The sequence below is a fragment of the Alternaria metachromatica genome, assembly GCF_023757995.1.
Source record: "Alternaria metachromatica strain BMP 0045 chromosome Unknown scaffold_11, whole genome shotgun sequence".
Taxonomy (NCBI): domain Eukaryota; kingdom Fungi; phylum Ascomycota; class Dothideomycetes; order Pleosporales; family Pleosporaceae; genus Alternaria; species Alternaria metachromatica.
Genome location: NW_026055502.1, coordinates 933,613 through 958,104, shown reverse-complemented (window position 1 = coordinate 958,104; position 24,492 = coordinate 933,613). Strand labels below are relative to the sequence as shown.

The window sequence follows — 24,492 nt, the reverse complement described above, 5'->3', positions numbered from 1 at the left end:
CGGATTTTCCACCCTAAAGCGAGAAGTGGAACGACCTATCATTGCCGTCACAGGAGCAGAACCACCTCCTTCCCAAAAACCATATCCAACCCACTTAGTGTAGTCCCAGACACACGAAATCATACTCATATGGGGTCGGGCTCGGACCCACGACCACCTTCCTGTTCGTGGGGTACGTATCTGGATATGTCCAGGTAAACCAGGGCTTAGCCCTAGGATCATGAATGTTACTCGCGAGAATGATCGACGATGGTCAGGTCATACCTCTGTAGCCACGATTGCAGGTCCTTGCATATTCTCGACATGTCTTTTCGGCCGGCTGCACCTCGCCATGAACTACGACTTCGCATAGTTCGATAGGCAGCTTCTTACTCTCAATCTCGCGATTGATCTTCTTTCGTTCTTTTGCGGACAGTCTCTTTTTGCTTCCCCACTCTTTCAGTTTCTCCCGAAGTTGGCTCTCGCTTGTACATTGTCAGTTTACATATAGCGCATCGTACAGTACGTCAATCGATGTCGAACAGACTGACCTGGGACTGAACTCAGTAGTGGTAATCTTTTCGAGGACCTTGCAGAGGATGTGTTCTTTATACAAGGCCAGGATTCTATCCTTCTGACCCTCCCAGACCTGCGGAGGAATGCGCACCGAGTATGCGCGATCTTTCTTCGGCATGGCTTCTAGCTATTCTGCGGACGCGATGGATGTAACGGAATGGATGCGCTATAGAGTGTATTCTGAGACTGAACGGTTCACCCAGCTACGGCATCCCAATCCTCGGGGCTCGGAAGCCTGCCCAATCAGCAAAATGAGGATTTGGGCGCCTGTCGAATTGCAGCACTTGGTGGCGCATCTCGCCAATCAGCAGAATGAGGAATTGAAGATGAAGACGCTAGTTTTGTTTGGGCATAAAGCATGCGCGAACGGTGAATGCGGCAAAGAGATGTCTCCAACAGGGCTAATTGAGCAGAACGTACATTCGACAGCTTCCGGTGACTACCTGAGTAGACTGCGCCACATATGCCCCCATGGATCAGCTTGGATAGCCTATCAAGCAAAACGTGAATGTAACGATGTTCCGGAGCGCTGAAGGCGTACTTAGCGCAACCCTACTTTGAGATTTACAGGATGCCATCTGCTTGTTTCCATGCCAGGCTGAATGCGCCAGTGTCAAAACGAGCATGTGAGTCTGGTAAATCCCTTTCTTATAAAACGTCCTTGCGAATATTTAGTTTCTGGCGCTCCTTCTCCATAACATCATCGCAGCACCAAAAGCATGTCCTCATTCTCCAATGAGGCCATCATTGCAACTGTCGCTCTCTTGACGGGGTTCCCTCCATCCGTCCTTGTTATCAGGCATATGTTTAGGAAAAGGCGTTTTGGCGACAAAAATTCTAAAGGACTCGGTAGGTCTTCCGGAAACCTGTCGCATCCCAGGTAAATAACTGACATTGTCCTAGAGAACCGAACCGGGTTCGCGAACCTTCAAACCCCGATTTTTATCGACCATGTAAACCTACTAGTATCACAGCCCGATCCCGCGTACCTCCCCAGTCGACCGTAAATTCTTGATAGCGGAGACATGAGAGGTGGTGAAAGCGCGGGTTGCGTCAACATCATGATGTTCTGAGAATCAGGGTCCAACAACATGGGTCGCGGAGCTTACGATACAACGGGTGTACCCAAAGCCTCCCCAACCAGCGCCCAGATTGGACGCGTCATCACTTTTCGACAGAGCGTTGATTTTTTCTTACTTTTAGCTTCTGAGCTATATACTGTAGAGTACTTTATCATACTGCCTTGGCGTTTCCGCTCTGCACTTGGCTGGCGTGCTGGAACTCTGTCTCCCCTTTAAGGCTAAACGTGCTGTTGATAGGTATGGGTCGCTGATGCGACATGTGAAGACTACGTGGGTGTAGCGCAACACGAGGGCGACTGTATGCTTGGGCCAGAAGACGACATGATGGGGATCTGATACCGCAGTCGACGCGATACCCGCATATGCCAGCTACATGCGAGGGTGGAAGTGGTGATAGAAGACTGGGAAAGCGTTGTATTCTCATACCGTAATCTTATGATACCGTACCATACTACCACCATCTCCTATGCAACACCAGGAATAGCCACCGGCCCAACCGGCCCACTACTCGCCCCGATGTTTGCCTGATGCATCGTCCGCGCACCCCATTGATCCGGGTAATCCACGGCAGTATGAAACATCTGGTAGTTGGCCCACATGATGATATCTCCTTCTTCAGTCTTCGGCAGCATGATGTATTCCGGTTTTAGTACGCGTTCTTGGATGGGTTTCAACCACGCCCTTATCTCCGCAACGTCATCGATGATGGTTGGTTCTTCGTCTTCGCTTGACCGAACGAATGCGCGCCGGACGCAGATACCGTGGACCATGAAGGCGCGCTCGCCTGTCACTGGGTTCACCCAGACCATGGGGTAGCGTTTGATGTCTTTTTCTTCGTAGGGCCCAAGGTCTTCCGTTAACTTTTCTTTACCTTGACTCACTAGGCCTAGACCGTGAGACTGGCCTTTGCAGTCACCCATCCATTGGTAAGGGTGGGGTGCATATTCGACCCATGAGTGGTCGGCAATCTTCTTTTCTTGCTCTGTCATCATGTCGTATGTCTGTACGTTGCTGAAGAAGGCGGTCAGACCTGGTTCAGTCTTCATGGTCATGCCACTGCCGTCATCCCAATGTATGGTCATTTCTGGAGATGTGGGTCGCTTGATGCAGCGGAGGGTGGTAAACCAGGCCGGATCACGCGCGTATAGTGGTGCATCGATATGCCAGCGTTGGAAGCGTGTGTGGCCTTGCGCGTACTCTTCTTCTGGAAGCGGTTTGTCGTGCCATGCGTGCGCGAGTTCCTTTTTGATGGTTGCATCTTTGAGGCCGTAGTGGTCTGATCCTTGGTAGCCTTTGCCGATCAGACGGACGTTCTCCGCGCCGGGTATGCCGACAACATCGCGTCCTCTCTGGAGCCGGATTAGCGGGGCAGTCCACTTGGTTAGAGGTGACTCTTACCGATAGTAGGCCACCCTGTTTGTGGAAGGTCTTGACATCGCCATGGGAATGCACATGTGGTGCTTTGGGATCGAAGCGTGTGACAAGCTCCCATTGCTTGATGGGCGCGAGGTTCTTCTGACCCTTGACAACAACAAGCTTGTGGGTCCAGATCGCGTCTGATAGCGCTTTGACGTCGGAGTCTATAACGCGACGTTAGCTAATCGCATTGCCATTGTCATGCCGCCAGTGTGCTTACCACTGATGCTGTTCAGATCGAGGTCATCGATCACCGCTCCAAAGTTGTGCTTCTCTTTGACAGTCTTCTCCATCTCCTTCACCACGAAGGTGGGCTCAGGGGCCAGGATGCCTGGTGCCATGATCCTTGGCCGATGTCGAGGGAAATGATGACCGGCGATCTTCCTTCTAGGCGGCGGTCTCTGGCGGTGAGTTTTGAACAGGAGAAGCGAAAGTTCGAGTGGTGAGAACGCAAAGCCCGATGTCATAAGTGTCTACACCATCAGCCAGCCTTGATCTACAATCCCCACGCGACATATATGCTCAAAGTCGAGACCATGCTCATCCACCCACTCTTACTCAACGGCCATCCCCGCATTCCCATCTAGCACTCGGTCGTTATCAATGACCCTATCTCAGGCGCTTCATACTGTAGCAGTGCATTTACCGAACGTGCGGGGAATGTTTCCCTGGGAGGCGCCCTTCGCTAAGATCCATGGACGTTATCTTATCAGCAGCCAAGTCCCGGCCGAGAGTCAACTCATGGGAGCTGCTGCGCTCGGCCGACTTCGCAATCTGTGACCAGTATGAGCGCGGTGGCTGGAGAGTCGGGTCACTCGAAAGCAGTGGGCGCATGTTCGCATCCGACTACGATGTCGCGAGATAGCAATCGCTAACCGGGCGGCGCACTCTCAGTGCACGGGTGACAAGCGCAGTCACCGAAACGCGAAACGCAAGATGCAGTCAGCTGCTCTCGCGACCATTGCATGTGGTGTTCGCGTCATGGGAGATAGAGCCGAGCACATTTGCGACGCGTCGAGCTCATTGTCGTGATCTTTGGTGTTAGAACGCGCTACAGCAATTTCGCGGTGACTCGGTGGGACCTGCGGGAGGTGATTGCAGAATCATAATGGCGCATGCTGTGCAGTAGAAGAATGGCAGTGGTGAGGTGTTGAAAAACCCTGTTCAGGGAGACCTCATGGTTTGATGGGCAAGGGCACGATCACGTGATCGTGGCATGACTCGCCACGCGTCATCGACTCCTGTCGCAAGCACACGCGCACAATTGACATCCACAACTTTCACGCGTCTTGTTTTATACCACATTGCAGCTACCTCATCATGAACCTCTACTACGCGACTAGCTGCGCCTCGAATTTATGTACATATGCCATGGCCTCCTCACCCTGACGGATGATCGCTCGCCGCAATGTTGCACTGATGCATCACACGCGGCCCATATGACTTGGGAAACTCAGTCTAGACGGAAGAGAGCATTAGCCAATGTTGCATTTCAGCCTCATCATGAGAGTATGAACTTACAATGCTGTGCCATAGCGCGCGGTTGTACCACAGGATGACATCCTGCTCCTGATGCGGGTGCGCGTATATGTTCTCGGGTTGCAACGCCGGTCGCATGAGCCTGCTTTCAGTCAGCTTCCGAATGGAGGACGGGAATACGCTACTTACTCATCAAGGAACTTCCTGACCTCTCCCAAGTCGTCAACGACCCTTTCAGGTCCATCTGCACTACTCTTGAGATGTAGCTTGAGAGCGCCCTGGCCATGCACTTGCAGCGACTTCTCACCAGTCTTCGGATTCGTCCATACCATCGGGTACACACAGAATTTGCTCTTCTCCCATTTCGGCAGCTCGTCCAGTGCCTTTTCAAGGCCTTCGGTTTCGAGGGAATGGCCGAGACGGGTACTGTGCGCTTTGGACATCCAGACGAAGGCATGTGGCGCGTACTCAATCTTGCTGTTCAGGACGATGTTACGTGTCTCCTCATCGAGTAGCGCCAGCGCACGACTACCAGCGACCATCGCCGTAGCTCCCGGCGCCATCTTCATCTGCGTTCCGGCTTCATCCTCCCATCGCACAGTCACATCTGGACCCTTGGGAGTTCGAACAGCCAAGAGACAGCCCACACGCGGAGGAGGAATGTCATACAAAGATCCGTCGAAATGCCATTGGTAGAACCGCGAGGCGCCGGCCTCGCGCTCTTCCGCGGGTATGTGCGGTGGAAGATGGAACTCTTCGTGGTCAATACCTTGGACTTCGAAGCCCGGTGGGAAGCCAAAGTGACCTTCTGGAACGGGTCCGCGTCCAAGAATATGTACTTGTGGCTGTACTGGGATTGCTGGACGCTTGGGAATGCCGTAGAAGTCCACGCCATTGTGGTGGGTGAGAAAAGGGTCGTGACCGTGAGCGAAACCACCGGTTGTTTCTTCGCGGTCGAAGCTAATGCCGATTTAGATCTGTTGAATAGGCGGCCTTCTAGCGACTTACTTGGCTGTAAGCAGATATTGCTGCTGCGGCTTCAGCATCTGCGGCTGCTCCTTGAACACCAACAGTTTCCACTTATGTAGTGCATCAGAAACAAACTCAAAGTCTGCATCCGTGAAGTTGTTCAAATCGATGCCGTAGATCTCGGCGCCAAAGTCTACCTGGCTACCTTCCGCGTGCTTGATGGGCACGACGCGTCCGGTGGTCGTATCGGCATGTGGGAGATCGATAATGGGCTTCTCTGCTTTGAGACGCAAACAGTTGGTTTCTTCGGTTATGACTGCCGTGACGACCATGATGTTGATAGCTGAGTAGAATCTGAGGTTGGTGGGCCTTTACAATTTACATGTAGGGAGACATAGGAATAGTCTTGAGATTATCGTTGACTATATGACAATATCAAGTCTAGCTCGAGTACATACGCCTGACATAACAGCCCGACAATGCTTGTATGGCGACATCCCGAGCTGCGCATCTTTGTGTGGGTGCGTTGATACTACCTCGGGCTCCTATCAGCCAGGCTCGGGACCTCGGCCGAGTATCCACCTCCATCACTTTCGGATATACCCGCACCTTCACGAGCCTGGCTACACCGCATTTAGATACCATGCATACGTTCATATCCACGCCGCGTTCGTCACAAGAGTAAGAATTTCGTTGCTCACGATCGAAGACTCAAATCGCACACTCTCACGATGATTGCTCGCAGTCTCACTTCCTCGCACTACAAGACGACCTCCGGTACAAACACACATTACCTACAAGGTGGTGATCCTTCTGGTCCGCTTCTAGTATGTCTCCATGGGCTCGGAGGCTCTACCGAAACATTCTCGCCCCTCGTACCTTCCCTACCCCAGGCCTACAACATTGTTCTTGTCGACTTTCCTGGTTTCGGGAAGACGCCACTAGCAGGTGTCACGAAAGCACTTTCAGTTGAAGGGCTTGTTTCCGACTTGGACGATCTTATCACACATCTGACAAAGTCGGAAATTGTAGCCCCGTCCAAAGCCGTTATCGCTGGACATTCGCTCGGCGCCATTATTGCTCTGCAGTATACTGCAATATATCCACAGTCTGTTGCAGGTCTCTTGCTCCTTGGTCCTGGTCGAGCGGCCGGTCACATCACCGCTGTTCGACAGCGCATGCTCGATCTTGCGGCCGCGGTGAGGAAGGAAGGCATCAAGCATGCAGCGGATCTTGCGGCCAAGTCTAACTTCTACGACGATAGGTAAGCACATGATGAGCCCAGAAGAATGTCGAGACCGTGCTAACAGTGAATCCGTAGCCAAAACCTAAAGGTAGACCCAGCATCTCGAGAAGCCGTGAGGCTGGATGTGAGCTCTGCAGACCCCGAGGCCTATGCGCAAACATGTGAAGCTATCGTGGATAGTAGCCACAAAGATCCGCAATACCAGGACATCACATGTCCTATAGTCTTCGTGGCAGGAGATAAGGATATGATCAGCCCAGTGCAGCGGTCGCAAGATCTCAGTACATTAGTTGGAGGAAGAAGCTGGGTGCATGTTGTGAAAAGTGGTCATCAGCCGATATTGGAGGATCTCCCGGGGGTTGAGAAAGCGGTGCAGCAACTGATGGAAGCCATCATCGAATGAATCAGATTGACTCAGCAAACGTACGAATCGACCGCGCTAGTGATGTGAAATGCGATTTTCATCTCGTATCGAGCTACGTTGCGCTGGATACTACCAGTTGGAAGGGATAGCTACGAGAAATTACGCCAACGCGAAATCGTAATTCGCTAGGTACAGAAGATCATCAAAACCATTGGTACCTGCGAAGCCTGAGGCCGAGAAAGCAAATGCAGATTGCGGCTGTTCAAACGTGGTGGCGAGGGGATTGCTTTCTTCCGAGTCATATGTAGGAGGTTGGTCGGTAGTAGATCCTGATGTGGCTGCAGGACGTAGCGAAGGGTGGCTGTCGCCATTGTTGGTCTGATAGAAGTTCCTAACGAGGGTCGAGACGTCAAATTTGGAAGCGGGTGTACCGTCACGATTACGCTTTCTTCTTCTTTGGGACAAGGTCTCGTGCGACGCCTGAGCAAGCAAAGCTTTAAGAAGTCTGACGCCTCTAACCGCAATCATACTCTCTGGGCGCCGCTGCAGGATCTCCAAGACTTCTTCAACAAGCGCACGATGCTCGGAACACTCATTCTCGTTGATCTCGCGATGTAGTACATCCAGCAAGAGGGTGATGGATGCTGCGACGGCAAATGCTTGATGAATCCACAAGGTGGGGCCATCTTCCCCGATCAAAGCCTTGTACTCCTTGACGATCGTTTTGGAGGCTGCGAGACATGTTCGGCGGGTGAACTCGAAAGCAGGATTGACGAAACTGTCCAGTAGAAAAGAACGATGAATCATGATGATCTTGTGACTCGACGTAATGGCTAGAGCGCGCCGCGCCCATGGTACCCACGTGGGCCAGCTCGGATCCAACGGTGCATTCGTCATGAAAACTGGCCTTCCACGAGTGGCCAGTTCTCGAAGTCGCGCATCCCAATGCAAGACCGTTTCGTAACGTGTGTAAGGTGTATTGCATGATACGAGGCCGTCCTGAAGCTGGGGCATGATTATCGCGATGTTGCGCAAGAATAGAGAATAGCTTGTAGTAGTAGGAACGTCCGCGTCAACGGCGGTCAAATCTTTGTCGTGGCTGTTCAGCGGTGGGGTTGATGTCGAGTATCTTGGAATGACCAGGTAGCTTTCCGAGAACGGTATGCTGAACCAGTCCTGACTGCAAAGTTGACACCAAACTCTACGACCAGTCTCATTTGCTACGACACCTCCACTGGCGTCTGGCCCTAAGCGATGGATGCCCAAAGATTGAGCAATGCGTACAGCCGTTGCGAGATGGATGCTTTGCTTTGTACTGAACCCTAGGAGATGGGCTGAAACGGTTGCCGTGGCTATAGCTTGGCAAGAATGGATGCTCAAGTTACTCGTATAATCCGCCCGGTTAAGGCAAGTGAAAATAGCTTGATACCATCGTCGCGAGAGCTTCTGTCGCTCGGCCATGTCAAATCCCCATGATTGCGCTCGCAGATCGGGTGCACATACAAGACTAGCGGCCAAGATAGCGAATAACAAAGCTACCCATTGAAGATCCGTAGTTGATTGTTCGATGAGCCCATTATCTCTATCGTAGAAATCTTGGAGTTGTGCCTGGAAAGTAGGAACGAAGTAGCTGCCATGGTACCACAACAGGCTTTCATGGTGGTATTCTACCAACTGTCGAACTTGGTGGAGGCTTGGAAGAAGTAGTTGAAGCACCGAAAGCTGGGACAAGTCATCGAAAATGCCTGGACCCGCTTCAATCGGAATATCATCCACGGGTTCGAGGGACGCGACTGTGTGACAGTGAGGCTCTTTCCTTCTTCCCCAAGCGAGGAATTCCAGTACCGTCGCGGTATCTCGAGAAACAGCAGCGTCGTAGGGCTCATCTGCGGACTCATCTGGAAGCCTATCGTTTGGTGTTTCAGGTTGCAGAGTTCCGGGCGGAGTCGCAATGTTCGTCGGGCTTCGCTGGCATGTTTCGCTTTCGAGCTGTGCGACCCGCTGTCGCAAATAGTCGAGCTCACATGATCTTTGGTCGGAAGAACGCGTTGGAGAGCTTACATCGCCATGCAAATCGTCGATACCGCACGTATCTTTTTGACCTCGTCTGATGCAGTTGTCGCAGGGTACCGTCTTACTGCACTTGACTTTCCGCTTCGCACAAGCTGCGCACGTCAGCCTGCTTCGCGGATGAGATGCCATGCCAAGTCGAGACCAAGCGGACAATCCGGCGCCATAGTCGAGAAGATTGAAGTTTCCAGTGATAAACACGGAGGTTGCGGGATGGTCGCTTGGAGATAGCCCTGGAGCGAACTGATAAGCGTCGGCACTAGCGCCGGCCGACCTTCGGCTCTCATCCTCCCCGTTCAGGTGGCGCACGCTTGCATATCATCTCCACGCGTCTCATTGCAGCAGGAACACCTCCCATCAAATGCAGCAACACGATAGCGATATGGGCAAGGAACATATACTTATCTATGATAGCGACGAGGTATGGCCCAATCACGTCACGAGGAATGATAAGATCAGCCCAGACTACCCCATCTTTTGCTCAGCGCGGTGCGACGTAAGCGCAGCTGTCTATCTTTGACACCTGCCGCGAGACGCAGCACATATATCCTGACTTCATAAGATGAGGATAGCTTGCTATCTTTGTGGAAGATCGGACTCGGACGCAACTTCGAAGTACATCGTCGGTCACCTATCTATCCGTCATCGCTTTACTCGAACGGCTGGAGATTTTCATCGCTAAACGACTTTTGATGAGCTCAGAAGAAGACTGCTCGAATCACATGGGCGCATAACACAACAGAAGCCCCTCACAATGCACTTTACAGGCAGCATACGCAGTCGCAGCCACGCGGCAAAAGAGAAGATGAAGCTTCGCACAACGCAGCCATCGAGCTGGCAACTTCCTAAGCAAAACAGCAGCATCGCACCGCCCGATGTATGGACCAATGCCGATATGGAGCCAGTACCACCGGAAAAGCGGACTTGGGGTAAGAGCGCATTCGTAACGTACTGGTTCAGTGACCTTGTTACCATATCGACTTGGAGCTCAGGGTCTGCCATCTTCACACTTGGTAAGTTTGCGACAGTCGAAGTCATCTTGAGGATATGATGTTAATTGGAGTAGGTCTGACGGCAACCGATGCCGTGCTCATAACGCTCGTGGCGGGTATATGCAACGCTCTGCCCACCGTACTCAACGGCGCTATCGGCTCGAACCTGCATATTCCGTTCCCCATCGCGTCTCGCGCCAGCTTTGGTTATTGGTTTAGCTACTTTGCCATAGTGAGCAGAGGTGTTTTGGCTATGTTTTGGTTCGGGGTTCAAACAGCCAACGGAGGTACATGCGTCACCGCGGTACGTTACACCAAGAATGGCCTGATGGATGCGTCTCCTGACATTGCTTCCTAGATTTTGAACGCTATCTGGCCAAGCTTTCGCGATATTCCCAACCATCTACCTGCATCGGTCGGTCTCACGACGGCCGGGATGATCTCATACTTCCTGTATTGGCTCATTCAATTCCCGTTCCTTCTCATCCCGACGCACAGACTACAGTACATGTTCTGGGTGAAGACAGTACTGCTACCACCCGTAGCCATTGGAATGACAGTTTGGGTTGCTGTCAAAGCAGGCGGTAATGGCACTTTCTTTACACGTCCGGCCTCGGTGCATGGTGCTGAAAGGGCCTGGCTATGGTTATCGAGCATGACTAGCATTACTGGTGGATACAGCACACTCGCTGTCAACATTCCCGACTTCTCCCGCTTTAGCAAAGATCCGACAGCGCAATACTGGCAGATGCCGGTAATCCCTTTCTTCAAGACTATGGTCGCTCTCATGGGAATCGTCTCTGCATCCGCAGCCCAAGAGATCTGGGGCAAAGCCTATTGGACGCCACTACAAATCATCGATACCTGGGATACTCCTGGTGGCAGGGCAGCAGCCTTCTTCTGTGCTTCCATCTGGTTGCTTGGGCAGCTTAGTGTCAACATTAGTGCGAATGCCGTCTCTTTTGCCAATGACGTCACGACGCTAGCGCCAAAGTACGTCAACGTACGCCGCGGTTCCATTCTCGTCGCATTCATCGGCGGCTGGGCGCTATGTCCTTGGATCATCGTAGCGTCCGGAAAAGCGTTCCTCAACTTCATGAGCGCATATGCCATCTTCATGGCGCCCATGGCAGGCATTCTCTTCACGGACTACTGGCTGGTGAAGCATAGGAAGTACGATGTCCCTGCTTTGTACGACCCAAGAGGCATCTACCGATACGGTCGCTACGGTACAAACTGGCGCGCTGTTGTCGCAACGTTCGTCACCATCATCCCTCTGTTGCCAGGCCTGGCCAACAAAGTCAATCCGGAGTTGAAGCTCTCGGCGGGTCTCCAGAATCTCTTCACGTTCAACTGGCTGTATGGGTTCTTCCTGTCCATCTTCTTGTACTACTTCTGCAATCTGTTCTTTCCTGCCCATGAAACCCTCATTCCGCGCATCGTTACTGGGTTTGAGTATCTGGATGGAATCGAAGTTGACAACGAGGCTGGGAGCTTGTCGCACGATAGCGAGGCCAAAGCTATGCCTGAGGCTAAAGTATCTCCTCGGTCTTCCAGCCAAGCTCAAGACTGCAGTAACTAGAGTACTGGCGCGGAACTACACCTAGAGATATGGAGGGAACCAGGTAGCATTACTTAGATATCATAGCCCATTACTTCCAAACGCAGGATGAACGCCCAGCCAAAGACACCACCCACACTTGAGAACATACTTGAAAGCCTGAACAAGGTGAACAGCAGCCGCGTGGGATCAAAACCCGAAGTCTTCTAGTTTCTTCCCATCTTCTAGTCCCAAGGTCCAGAGATCCACGTCGATTACTTCACCACCCCACCGAATACCACGTACCTTCCTGACTCCATGGTTCGTAAATCCCAGTCTGCGGAAGAGTCTCTTCGCCTCTTCGTTCGTGTCGTCAGTCAAACCCGCAATCTCCTTCGCACCTTTCTCCTCGCGAAAGTACTTGATCAGCCCTTGTGCAGCTTCCGTCGCATATCCTGCAGAAGTAGAGATAAGAAGTCAGTATATGTCTCACATGCATGTCGTACAACCAGGACCTACCCTTCCCATGATACCGCTCCATCATGTTGAAGCCGACATCCGGCATGGTGGGTGCTTGCTCGCCTGCAACACGTCCTAGTTGCATGCTAACAATCCCAATGCGTTCTAGTTTCCTCTGTGAGAATGAGACTTCGGTGTCCTCGTCACCTCCAGGCGACTCTGGTTTCAAGCTGATGATGTACCGCCCATACCCAGTCGCACGAAGCTTCTCATCTCCAGAAGCGGCGATCTTTCGCGCTGCTTCGCGATCTGGTACGTCTTTGATCACGCCGGGGTACCGTCGAACAGATGGGGCGCCATGATAGAGTGCAAGGGTGAAGTCGCACTGTTCGTCAGAGGAGGGATCGAGGTAGGATAGGTAGAGACGTGAAGTCGAGATGTGGAAGTCGTATGGTGACATCTTGAGGCTAAGAGCTGGAAAATCGACGTTTGGTAGTTTTATTCAAGCATCCACGCTCCCAAGCTTTATTATAAGCATTTCTTCGACGCGTCGACAGAATACTAACACCGGCCTGGACTCGGATGAGTCACCTAGGCTGACCATCCAGGCAACCAGAATGCTGAGCGCTAGTTAGTATAAGGAAGCTCGTATGTCGTGTTGCTCGCATTCTGCGTCTTCTCTTCCAGATGGAGCGGTCCTCTCCCTGAACCCCGGGCGACTCTACTCCGGGCTCGCTATCATTCGATCTCAAGTCCGGGAACTTTGTTCCGAGTATGCGCGCTCCTGGTCTTTCGATATTGCGACAGAGTCGGACATATTTGAGGAGTCAGGTCCTTATCGCAGGCATGAGTCAGGATATTGATGCCAGCGCGATAGCCTTTCGTCGTGTCTCAAACGAGACTCAAAGAGACACGAGAGTGAACTTACGAAAGGGTCGCAAAGCCACTAGGCTTGAAGCGGCAAGGTGTGGGATGATAGTGGGGTACCCCCGCCTTCGATGAACTCTTCTTTTGATGGCTCGACACCTGGCTTCTTCAGATCTCCCAACGTCAAATACCTAAAAACGACATCATGGCGCCACTTTCGGGATCCGCCAAGAAGAAGAAGCAGAAGGAGAAGGAGAGAGAACTCCAGAGGCTCAAGGTCATTGAAGAGCGCCAAGCGGGGTCGGACACCAGCCCGGACGATGAGATTCCCGCTACCCAAGCCTACGGACCCTGGGACGAGCCAAAGGAGAAGTGGGATGCGCGTCTCATGGCTCAGCCCCCGAGCGACGTTTCGTGGGATGCCTTTGAGAAACGTGCAAAGGCAAGGAAGGGAAAGGCTATCGAGTACCAGCCTGCTGCCATCCCAGATGAGCAGACTATGCACGTAGATGCGTCAACCAAGTTTGATAGCACTGCGAAGCCCGTTCAAAAGATCGTCTTTGCTTCTGGCATCAACGTGGACGAGTATGTCCAACTTTGTCCGAATTCCTGTTAATTTATGCTGATGATATTCAGCACCATTGTCGACGTCATCGCCAATGCAGATGCTACTTTCCGAAGCGCAGTCCGTGTCTTCGTCGCCGGAGACGCCGAGAGGAAGGAGGCCATTGAGCTAACAAGCGCGGGCGTGGAAAAGTTGACCAAGGCTTTGCCTCAGCTAGAGATCATTGCTCTTCACGGCACATCCAAGCTCACGCGCACCGCATTCCCAACAATCCTGAAGAATTGCGCAAACATCGAATCCGTTACTCTCACTGTCGTCCAAGGCCAAAAGTCCAAGCGCATCCGTCTCAACAGCACACTCGACTGGTTGACAGACAAGACCTTCGTGTCCAAGCTACGGTACCTCGAATTCCGCGGTGTCTACCATGAAGCGTTCCGTCGCGAGTTCCTTGAGTTCCTCACAAAGTGCAGGCCAGCACTCGAGATTGTATTCGAATATGACAGGCCCGCCGTACTTATCCGAGACATGGAGACCATCCCACTCGACCGCGTCCCTGCTGCTGGTAAATGAGGCACGATCAGTTGAGCGAAATCTGTGCGGCTCTGAGCGAAACAGTCACAGCAGACCCAATAGGAGATCCTGGGGACAAACCCGAAGATATCGATTCGCAAAAGATGCGGTACTCACTACAGCTTATGAAGCAATCAAAAAGCCACGTGCAGGCGATCGAAGATCTTTACTCATCTCTCGATGACGAAGCAATAAATACAATGAATGAGAAAAGCGGCTAGTCTTAGCTGAAACAATTCAACGCTATAAGAGCTGCGGATCCGATGCACGATACCACGTATGATGTTAACTCCGCCACGAAGCGTGCGCAATACCTTTGTCATCCCGCTTAGGAAGCGGGAGTGACGAGAAGGTTACGAGTCTCAGTGGCAGTAGCCAGAGCAATTTGCAAGCCAAGGTCTCACCAGTCCCAATGAACGATATGTGAAGTCATCGCGAAGTCCTCATGTTTGCACCCAAAATTTCATCAACAACTTCATATGCTTGGTGTATTCTCATTATGCTTTACAACTAAGACATGGCACCCTTCTCACCTCCGATCTATCAAACTCCGACCGCGAGAGCGAGTGCGACGGGGAAGTGGACCCGGCCGCTGTCTTGATGGCACTTGTGCATCAGCCCAGGCGCTAAAGGGAGCTAACGCGGACTTTATGCACGCTGCTGACAATCTCAAAACAGCATCGCGCCAGAGAGAGCCTCACTACTTCCTTAACACCTTCAACAGTGTTGGGGCTATGCTGCTTCTCGAAGCGGGGCTCGAATACATAGGTCCGATTCGCGAGCTGTCATCGATCTGCATATATGCTGGCACTCGCTCGGAGGATGACCTTCCCATACACAATTTCCACCTGCCCACATGTCAGCAACTCCGATGCCATCTGGGTTTGACTATGCAGATGCGCCCATTGAGCTAGCCTGGTCGTCTCAGCGACCCGAGCTCCGCGATGAGACGGAGGATTGGATGGGTGTGACCAATCCAGTTGAGAGGCGAAAATTACAGAACCGCTTGAACCAGAGAGCACGGAGTAAGTTGTCCTGCAGATCGACAGCCAAAAGAAATAAAGTCAGTTCTGACATGTTACCAGGGAACCGTGCACAAAAGAAAAGTGCTCCAGCCAAACAGCCGCGCCGTGTTGTCATACCAGACGAGGCCAACGAGAGCGACGCGTCGGGTCGTGAAGGCAGTTGCAGCACATCCGACCTATCTCTGAACGACCTTAGCGAACCCGATGCCGCCATAGCGCAAAGGTCATGCATGGCCGCCCACCCCAAGGTGCAGGAGCTCATGCGCCGCTTTTCCGAACACGCATACGCCAGCTACATGCAAGGTACACCCGCCCTGTCCCACTTGCCGCTGCTACTCAAATACAACGTCGCCAGTGGTCTCGCAAGAAATGCGGATATCCTGGGAGTCACTGCGCAGTACTACGATTGGTATGGCATCTCACCACTCAATAAACAAGGCCCGCTCCTAGGTTCCGACGCAGGGGCAGAATGGCCAGCATGTCTCCAACCCACCGAACTACAAAGCTCAGTAGAGCATCACCCGTGGCTCGACCTCTTCCCGTGGCCAAAAGTGCGAGACAACATGCTGCAAGCTTTCCAACGCACGGAGCCTATCGACTACGAAGATGCGCTATGCCATGACATCTGCGAGTACAACCATTTAGATCGCAACCCCATACTGATAGTTTGGGGACCGCCAGAGGATCATCGCAGTTGGGAGATTGATCGGGTATTCCTGGAGAAGTGGGGCTGGCTGTTGAGTGGATGTCCGGAGGTATACGAAACGACGAATTATTGGCGCGCGACTAGGGGTGAAAAGCTGTTTACGCCACAGCAGTGGCATAATATGATACGAAACAGTTTGCCGGAGGAGCTGCACGCACTGGTGGAGATAGGGCTGGGGTGTCAGCAGAGCGCGTCGGTAGATCTGCACCCTGCGTGATGTCGTCATGGGTCGGGCTTGCACGAAATTTCAAATTACGATTGCGCTGCATCGAATGGTCTGTTATTTCACGTACATTGCCACTGTCGACTACCACAGACTTTTTTCGCACGACCGCAGAAGCCAAAGACTACTCCAGACGGCATCGCGAGAACGGATCGCTACGAACTAACCTCGTTCGCATCTCTTCTATATTTAATAGGTAGATTTAGTTATTATATATCTTATATATATTGTAAGAGTTATAAGTAGCTTATTATTAATAAGTTATTATAGTACTATAAGATAAAATAAAATAAAACTAAAGTTTAAAATTTTTATATATACTATATAAGTTAAAGAAGAGTATAGAAGCTTTATTTTTATAATACTTTTTTCTCTTTTATATATAATATAATAGTATACCTTCTACTTTAGTCTATTATTACCTTTATATAAAACTTAAATAACTTTATTATTATAAAAGTCTTATAAAAGATTAGATAATAGATATATATAAAATAATAAAGTTATTATAGTAAGAAGCTTTTATAGAGCTTAGCAAAAATATATATATAGTAGAGACGTTAGCCTAATATTAGGCTAATAGAGCCTAAGGCCTAGAACTATTATACGTTTCTCTCTAAAAGCGCTTAAAGCTTTAACTAAGTAGTAATAATAAGTAATAATAATAAAGGTACTTCTTAATAAGAATACTTTAAAAAGTTAAAAGTTTCTATATTCTTAACGCGCGTTAGTAATACTATTATCTAAGTATTTCTTTATATTATATAAAAGAGGTAATTTAGTAGCCTACTAGAGTGCTATAAAAAATACTATATTAGCTAAGGCTAATAAGTAGTAAGTAGAGTAGTAAGCTATCTTAGAGCTACTAATAGCTATAAAGGTTAAAGTTAGGTAGAAATATATATTATAATTAACTTAGTAGGCTTTAGAAGTAATATAGCTAAGTAAGTCTTTAAATAACTAGCTAGTTCTTTCTAAGTATATAAAGTCTAGTAGCTAGAGTAGAGTAACTATAAGCTTTTTATTATTATTATAGTTATAAAATATAATATATAGTTCTAGCTTACTTAAGTTATAAGTATAAAAGTTCTAGATAAAGTTCTTATATTCTTTTATATTAGTATACGCCTACTATAGCTTAGACTAGTTATTATCTACTTAAATAACTTTATATTATAAAAGACTATAGACGTTAGTATAAAGATTAGTAAGATTATAGTAGATATATAAGTTAATTACCTAAGAGATAATATACTTAGTAACGCTCTTATTATTAAAGTAAACTTTTAGTAGTATAGCGTCTCTAGAGCAAAACTATCTAAGTAGAGTATTATTTTTATATAGTTAGAGTAGCTAAAAGTAGAAGGTAGAAAAGATAGACTTTAGTACTAGCAGCAAATCTAATTTATAAGCTATATTATTAATAACTTATATTACTTAATAAAAACCTATATTCTTATAGTCTAGAAATTTAACTAGCCTCTTAGTATAAATATAATAAGTATTAAGTATTACTTAGTCTCTAATTACAAATTATAGAGTAGAGTAGTAATATATATTTATAAACTTCTTTATCTTATTCTAAGTCTATAAGATCTTACTATATAGAAACTAGCGCGTAGTATTAAGGCGCTAGAAGAAAGTATTAGCAGCGCGTTATTATTACGTAATATTAGAAATAGAACTTAGGTTAGAGAGAGTATATATAGGCTCTAAGTCTAATCTTAGTTATTAGCTTATTATAGTCTAGAATAGAGATAAGCTAGTAGCTACGCTTATTACTAAGTTAGCTTTAAATTCTACTAATAGTAGTAACTAGGCCTAGTTAGTCTATAAGTAGTTAATATATAACTATAGATATTACTTTAAGTTAGTATTTATATTCTTAGTCTAGCTATTAGTTTCTAGATAGTAAGTAGTAGAAAGCTTAAAGCTTATACTTACACACTTATATAACTATAACTAGAAGTAGAATATAAACTAATAACTATAGTTAGAGATAATAGTATAGAAATACTCTTTATATTTCTAAATATATTCTATAAACTTATTTACTATAGTAAAGACCTTAAAGTTCTTTATAGTAATAAACTTCTTTATTTTAAAAAGTCTATTAACTATAACTATAATATATTAGTAAGTATAGCTATACTATACTAATAGTAATAATAGAGTAATAAAGTTAATAAAGATATTATTTTAGTAGTAAGTTAGAATAGAGAAAGAATATAAAAGACTATACTTTACTATATAATTTACCTTAGAGCGCTTATATATTATATAACTATTAGTAAACTAAGTATTACAGAACGCACCTCTAGATACTTCTTAAGAGTACAGCACGTAATTATACTAGTATAGATTAAGATAAGCTCTTAAGAGCTTTACTACTTAAGAAAGCTTTCTAAGTAAGCTTATAATATAATAATTTATCTTCTATTTATTTCTATACTTCTAGACGTAATAGTTATAAGCCTAGCGCTTTAAGAAGATAATATAGTTCTATATTTATATACTTAAGACGTAAGGCATTTAATAGAGTATAGTAATACTAATTCTATTACTAATCTTTACGCTTTTATAGAAGTACTACTTTACTACTTATAATAAGTAACTCTATAATAATCTCTATAGAAGCTTTTACGCTTACTAACTTAGCGTATTAGCCTAAGTAGTTTACCTAGTTTAAATTCTATGCTCTAAGTAGAGAAATTTAGACTAATGTTAACTCTAATACTAAAATAGCTACTTCTATCTAGATAAGTATTCTAACTACTTTAAAGCTAGTAGTAATTATATAGAACGCTTTAGTTAATAAGCTCTACGCTAATAAGTATAACCTATTTATTACAAAGTATAAAGTATAAGTAATAGAATAGTAGTTAAAGAGCGCTTACATTAAGTATCTTTAGAACTAGGTTAATTAAACTATTAGTCTAAAGCTTTTAGCTTCTACTATACTCTCTATCTCTATAGAGAAAGAGGCTACGTTATAAGTACTTATTAAATACTTTAAGTCTACGCTTTCTCTAAAAGAGAACTATACTAAGAATCTTATACACTTATAGTATAGAGTATATCTCTAGAAAGCGCAATAAAGACGTATTAACGCTAAGCGCTAGCAATAGAAATACCTTTATATTCTAGCCTAAGCTAAAGCGTATAAACTTACTAAAGTTAATAATACGCTTACTATCTAGAACTATTTAGAAGTAATTAGCGTTAGGCTTGCTCTAGAATAGAGGCGCTTAATATAGTAGAACCTTATTAAAGCTCTTACTATTAGTAGAACTTAGGTTACTCTTAAATAAGCGTTAAAGATTTTTACTACGCTAATCTAAGAGCATGCTACTTACTCTACTAGTAGAAGTAGTGTATTTACTATTATAGAAGTACTATAATAAGCTTCTAATAATAATAACTTATTCTAGAAGTCTAAGAAGAATTACTTATATAGATAGTACTATAAGTAGTCTACTACTATATATAAGTGTTTAGAAATAGTGCTTATAAGTAAACCTCTAAAGCTTTCTAATAAAGCTAAGGCTAAGATTACTACTAAGCTTAGAGACTTAAAGTACAACAGCCTGTAGAGAGCTCTTAATAAAAAGAGATAGACTACTCTATAGTAAGTATAGATTAAGAGCCTAAACTCTATCTATCTAGAGTTAATATAGATAATACTTATTAACTCTACTCTTATTATAAGTTAGCTAAGTATTAGTAGTATATACTCTACTATAAATTTTAACATCTACCTACTCTCTATAAGCACTATCTTAGACAATAAAGTAGTAGTATATTTTATTAATAATATATCTCTACTTAAGCTAAAGACCTTTATAAGAGTATATAAATTCTATACTATAGAAGTAGAAAGCTTCTTCTTCTAGGTACTTAGATACAGTATATAAAGAATTAGAAACACTTTAACTAGAAAAAGAGGACTATATATAGAGAACTTTATTCTAATAAGCGTAGCGCTTATAAAGAGTTTCTATATTAATATTATCTTAGAAGTAGCTCTTAATAAAGCTAGACTATAGTACCTAAGGTTAGACTTAACGCTTTGTATAGAAACGCTTACTAATAACTTTATACTAGTAAAGCTTAAGAAAGAGTATAAGCTTACGTTTATTAAATATAATTCTTTAAAGTTTTACCTAACTATAATAAGTGTAACTAATAACTAGCGCTTATAATAATTCTAGAAAAGCCTTTCTTAGTCTAATTTAGAGGAGCTTTAGTACGTAAGAGTAGGCTACCTAGGTCTAGAAGCGCTCTAAGCCTTTATTAAAAATACGCGCAATATGCGTATTAAAAGAATAAGATAAAGTAAGTATAAGTATTACGCTATTACTTATATAAGGTAGTGTATTTCTAGGTAACTACGTAAAAAAGCTCTAAGACCTTATTAGAGAATCTTATAGAATCTTTTTAACTTTTCTACTAGTTGTAATAGAAAGCTCTAGATTATAGTACTTAAAGATAATTATAGTAGTAAGATTTATTAGTATACTCTCTAAGCTAAAACGCTTATAGAGATTATAAGAGTCTTTTATAACTTTATAAGCTTTTTTATAGCTTAGTATAAGCTTAATATCTACGTTATTATCTAAGATAATAATATTATAACGCTGCTTTAGAGAGGTAAGTTATACTTTAAGATATAGGCTAAAGAGTAAAGTATTATTATAGAGCGTACCTTTATCTATATCTATAAACTAAATAGAGAAGTAGAGAGAGTAAGTTAGAAGATAATTACTAAGTCTATTAAGATAAGAGTTAGTGTAAATCTTTCTAAAAAGCTCTAGCTAGATATTATAGAAGTAGCAACCTAGCTATATAATATAAGCCTATTATATACTTATAATCTCTTAGTATTTAACACTATACTTAACGCATAGTGTATAGAGTATAGTAAGAAGGTTTGTACTATTATAGCTAATCTTTACCTAGATTAGAGTACTATCTACGCTTATAGCTATAGAGCTTACCTACTTAATAGAGAGTAAGTAGCTAGATAAGATAAGCGCAACTTTAAAGTTGTACTAAGAGGCTATATTAGATATCTAGTAGAATATAAGGCGTCTAATATTTATAGAATATAGGTTCTAAAGCTTAATTAAATAATTATAATAAGAAACGTAAGCTTTAATAAAGAGCTTTTCTACAAAAGTAGCGCTAAAGGTAGCTAGAAGTACTTAGTAGAAGAGCTTACGTATATTATTAATCTTCTATATAAAGATAAGCTATATAACGTAGAAGAAGCGTATAAAGATATCTTTAACTAGCTCTACGCTGTAGTAAGTAAAACATAAGACTAGTATACTTCTAAAGACTCTATCTAGAAGCTAGAGAGTAGTGTATTATAGCTTACTATTAAATAGGCTAGCTAGCCTAATTAATAAGTAGTATATAATATATCTTCTATATAAGTAGAAAGCTTAGCTAGCTAACTACTAGAAATCTATATAGACTCTTAAGAGTATACTAGCCTATTTACTCTAGAATAAATACTAGAGTCTAGAGCGTACTAGACTATAAGGTCTAGTTAGAAGTATAATAGCAGCGTCTAAAAAGTGCACTAAACTAGAGAAGAGCGTCTACTAGTACTAAGTAATAAATAGCTTTCTAATATAAAGAGCTTTTATTAGAATAAAGTATATAGTACTTATTAGAATAGAGTGCCTCTAAGTATACTATATTTCTACGCACGCTCTACGTTTAGAACTTCTCTAGAATAAGGTAAAATAGAACTACTATCTACTTCTAGACTAATACGCTAAAAGTGTAATTATAGAGAACTAACGTAGTTAAGCTCTAGAATTAGAGAGTAACGCAAAGAACTAGAAGTAGAAGAACTAGAAGTTTATGCGCTATATAATCTATAGAATAGTATATAAAATAATAATCTTCTAAATAGTCTTTTTTAATACTTATATAGAGTAGAAGAAGACTATAGAAAGCTTATAACTATTTACTTAATTATAGTAGCTATAATCTTAGGTAATATACTTCTATAGAAGTATAAGCTATCTAAATACGTATACTATAATTAACTACTACTACTTCTAAAGAAGTATAAAGATCTTAGTAACTATCTATATAAAAAGCTCTTCTATAAAACTTATAATAAGAAGATTAATATACTCTATTAAGTAGGTACCTAGAAGAAGATTAAGCGCTTCTTAGTATAAGAGCGCCTACTTCTACTAAAGTAGATATTTGCATATAAAGTTAATTAGAATAGCTACTTTATTAAGTGCAAAGCTTACGTAGTAGTAAGAGAAGATCTATAAGTAATTAATTCTATATACTCTACGTATATAGTAACGCTTACTTTACGCTCTTTTAGAATAGTAATAGTAATAGTAGCTAAGTTTAACCTAGAGATTCTCTAGTTTAATATTATAGAAGTATTTCTTTATACGCACTAAGAGTACTAGCTAGTTATAGTATATAATATACTAAATAGCTTTAAGAAGCTTAGTAAGTATGTAAAGCTTAAGCGTGCTCTCTATAGACTAAAAAACTTTCTACTACTCTAGTATAAAGAGCTCTTACGTATAGTAAAGAAAGTAGGTCTTATTACTTCTAAAGAAGAGCCTTATCTCTTCTTTAATAGATAAAGAAAGATTTTTCTACTCTTCTACATTAATAATATACTACTTATGTATTACTACACTACTTATTAAGAAGCTTTATAAGTTACTAATATAATAAAAGTAGTATATAACCTAGAAGAGAAAGGCTTAGTTAAATAGTTTCTAGAAGTAAGAGTATTGCGTAATTACGCTGCTTATACTATAACGCTTATATATAATAAGTATTTAGATAAGCTTACTAAGAAGTTTAACTTAGAAAGTACTTCTTTAAGCTCTACTATACTACTTCTAAGCTAAGAGCTTATAAAGTTAATAGGTAAAGTAGATAAGAAAGTAGTTAAAGACTACTAAGAGCGTATTAAATTACTACTCTACATAGCTATTATACTATAGCCTAATATAGTATACGCTACCTTAAAGCTTTTATACTTTTTTATAAACTTAAGTAAAGAGTATATTAAAGTAGTTAACTAAGTAATTATATACTTATATAAGACTTGCTATTAGGCTATCTACTATAGAGCGCACTCTAGAGTAGAGCTTATAATTTGCAGTAACGCTTCTTTTATAGATAACCTAGAGACTAGGCGCTCTTTATAAGGCTACTTTATTATACTCTTTAGAAGTACTATTATTTAGAAAGTAGTATAATAAGTAACTATAATAACTTTAACTATAGAAGTAGAGCTTCTTACTCTTAAGTATATTAGTAAAGAAGTAATAGCTCTTAAGAAGCTATTTTAGAAGCTTACGCTTACTTTAGAAGTAGCGTAGATAATTTTCTATAATAATAAGTAGACTATATACTTAGTAGTTAGCGCTAATAAGTGTATAATAATACGCCTTAGATATATTAATATCTAAAATATATAGCTAAGGTAAGAGTATACTAAAAAGTCTTTTAGAGTTAAGTACCTAGAGACTAAGAGTATACTAGCTAATAGGCTTACTAAAAATCTATTAGTTTAGCAATTTACCTACTTTAAGAAGTAGTTAAATATAAAGAATATTAAATTATTAGTAGTATTATAAAGCTTATAAAGTATAAAAGAGTTTTAGCTACTCTCTTTAGAAAGTAGTAGAAAGTATATTTTAAGCGTAGCCTCTTTTATAGGCCTATAGAAAACTACTTATTAGAAAAGGCTTTTATTAAAGTATACGCTCTAAAGAGCGTAGTAAGATAAGAAAGTATATACCTAAAACTATAATTAGAGTAACGCTTCTTTAGTTATCTAAGCGTAAATTTAGAGAAGTACTACTAGTTATTAGTAGTATTTTTATAAGCTTAGAGATACTTAAACTCTAAAGTAAAGAACTAAGAGAGTATAACTTTCTCTATAGACGTAAATGCGTAACTAAGTTTAGTAGTAATACTCTTATAAGTAACTATAATAGTATTATTAGTAATAGTTTTAGAAGATACTTTTTTATTACTATTATTAGAGAGCGCTATACTATTATTTATAGTCTTATTATAGTTAATCTACTTAACTACTAGATAAAGTTCTATAAAGCTTATTAGCACTAAGAAGTTAGAGTACTAGAATAAAAACTTACTAGAAGAGCGCTACTTAGAAGTAGAAGCGTTATTAGTCTTATTATTAAAGTTAGATTAAGACTACTTAATACTAGAAGTATTCTTAGACTTATTAGTGTTACGCTCTACCTTTAAGGTATTAAAGCTCTACTTCTTACTACGCCTCTAGATTATATAGCTATACTTAAGGCACTACTTAAAAGTAGTGTTATAGTTGTA

The 24,492-nt window shown here is 43.5% G+C and overlaps 8 protein-coding genes across 8 annotated transcripts; 4 read left to right on the top strand and 4 right to left on the bottom strand.

Annotated features, from left to right (window-relative positions):
* Positions 1-227: 227 nt before the first annotated feature.
* On the bottom strand, positions 228-673 carry J4E83_005752 (uncharacterized protein; the record flags this gene model as incomplete). The annotated part of the gene is made up of 3 exons (XM_049332669.1): positions 228-319; positions 373-464; positions 531-673. 3 exons carry the CDS (start codon positions 671-673, stop codon positions 228-230), a joined length of 327 nt encoding a protein of 108 aa, XP_049188477.1.
* A 1,428-nt stretch (positions 674-2,101) lies between these two features.
* Positions 2,102-3,394, bottom strand: J4E83_005751 (uncharacterized protein; the record flags this gene model as incomplete). The annotated part of the gene is made up of 3 exons (XM_049332668.1): positions 2,102-2,986; positions 3,036-3,217; positions 3,274-3,394. The coding sequence occupies 3 exons, from the start codon at positions 3,392-3,394 to the stop codon at positions 2,102-2,104; spliced, it is 1,188 nt and encodes a 395-aa protein (XP_049188476.1).
* A 1,323-nt stretch (positions 3,395-4,717) lies between these two features.
* Positions 4,718-5,833, bottom strand: J4E83_005750 (uncharacterized protein; the record flags this gene model as incomplete). Its single annotated transcript, XM_049332667.1, has 2 exons — positions 4,718-5,492; positions 5,541-5,833. 2 exons carry the CDS (start codon positions 5,831-5,833, stop codon positions 4,718-4,720), a joined length of 1,068 nt encoding a protein of 355 aa, XP_049188475.1.
* A 399-nt stretch (positions 5,834-6,232) lies between these two features.
* J4E83_005749 (uncharacterized protein) lies at positions 6,233-6,769 on the top strand (the record flags this gene model as incomplete). The annotated part of the gene is made up of 1 exon (XM_049332666.1): positions 6,233-6,769. One exon carries the CDS (start codon positions 6,233-6,235, stop codon positions 6,767-6,769), a length of 537 nt encoding a protein of 178 aa, XP_049188474.1.
* A 3,166-nt stretch (positions 6,770-9,935) lies between these two features.
* J4E83_005748 (uncharacterized protein) lies at positions 9,936-11,755 on the top strand (the record flags this gene model as incomplete). Its single annotated transcript, XM_049332665.1, has 3 exons — positions 9,936-10,194; positions 10,248-10,477; positions 10,532-11,755. 3 exons carry the CDS (start codon positions 9,936-9,938, stop codon positions 11,753-11,755), a joined length of 1,713 nt encoding a protein of 570 aa, XP_049188473.1.
* A 168-nt stretch (positions 11,756-11,923) lies between these two features.
* On the bottom strand, positions 11,924-12,632 carry J4E83_005747 (uncharacterized protein; the record flags this gene model as incomplete). Its single annotated transcript, XM_049332664.1, has 2 exons — positions 11,924-12,168; positions 12,233-12,632. 2 exons carry the CDS (start codon positions 12,630-12,632, stop codon positions 11,924-11,926), a joined length of 645 nt encoding a protein of 214 aa, XP_049188472.1.
* Positions 12,633-13,244: 612 nt separating this feature from the next.
* Positions 13,245-14,174, top strand: J4E83_005746 (uncharacterized protein; the record flags this gene model as incomplete). The annotated part of the gene is made up of 2 exons (XM_049332663.1): positions 13,245-13,624; positions 13,676-14,174. The coding sequence occupies 2 exons, from the start codon at positions 13,245-13,247 to the stop codon at positions 14,172-14,174; spliced, it is 879 nt and encodes a 292-aa protein (XP_049188471.1).
* An 856-nt stretch (positions 14,175-15,030) lies between these two features.
* On the top strand, positions 15,031-16,122 carry J4E83_005745 (uncharacterized protein; the record flags this gene model as incomplete). The annotated part of the gene is made up of 2 exons (XM_049332662.1): positions 15,031-15,199; positions 15,260-16,122. 2 exons carry the CDS (start codon positions 15,031-15,033, stop codon positions 16,120-16,122), a joined length of 1,032 nt encoding a protein of 343 aa, XP_049188470.1.
* Positions 16,123-24,492: the final 8,370 nt, after the last annotated feature.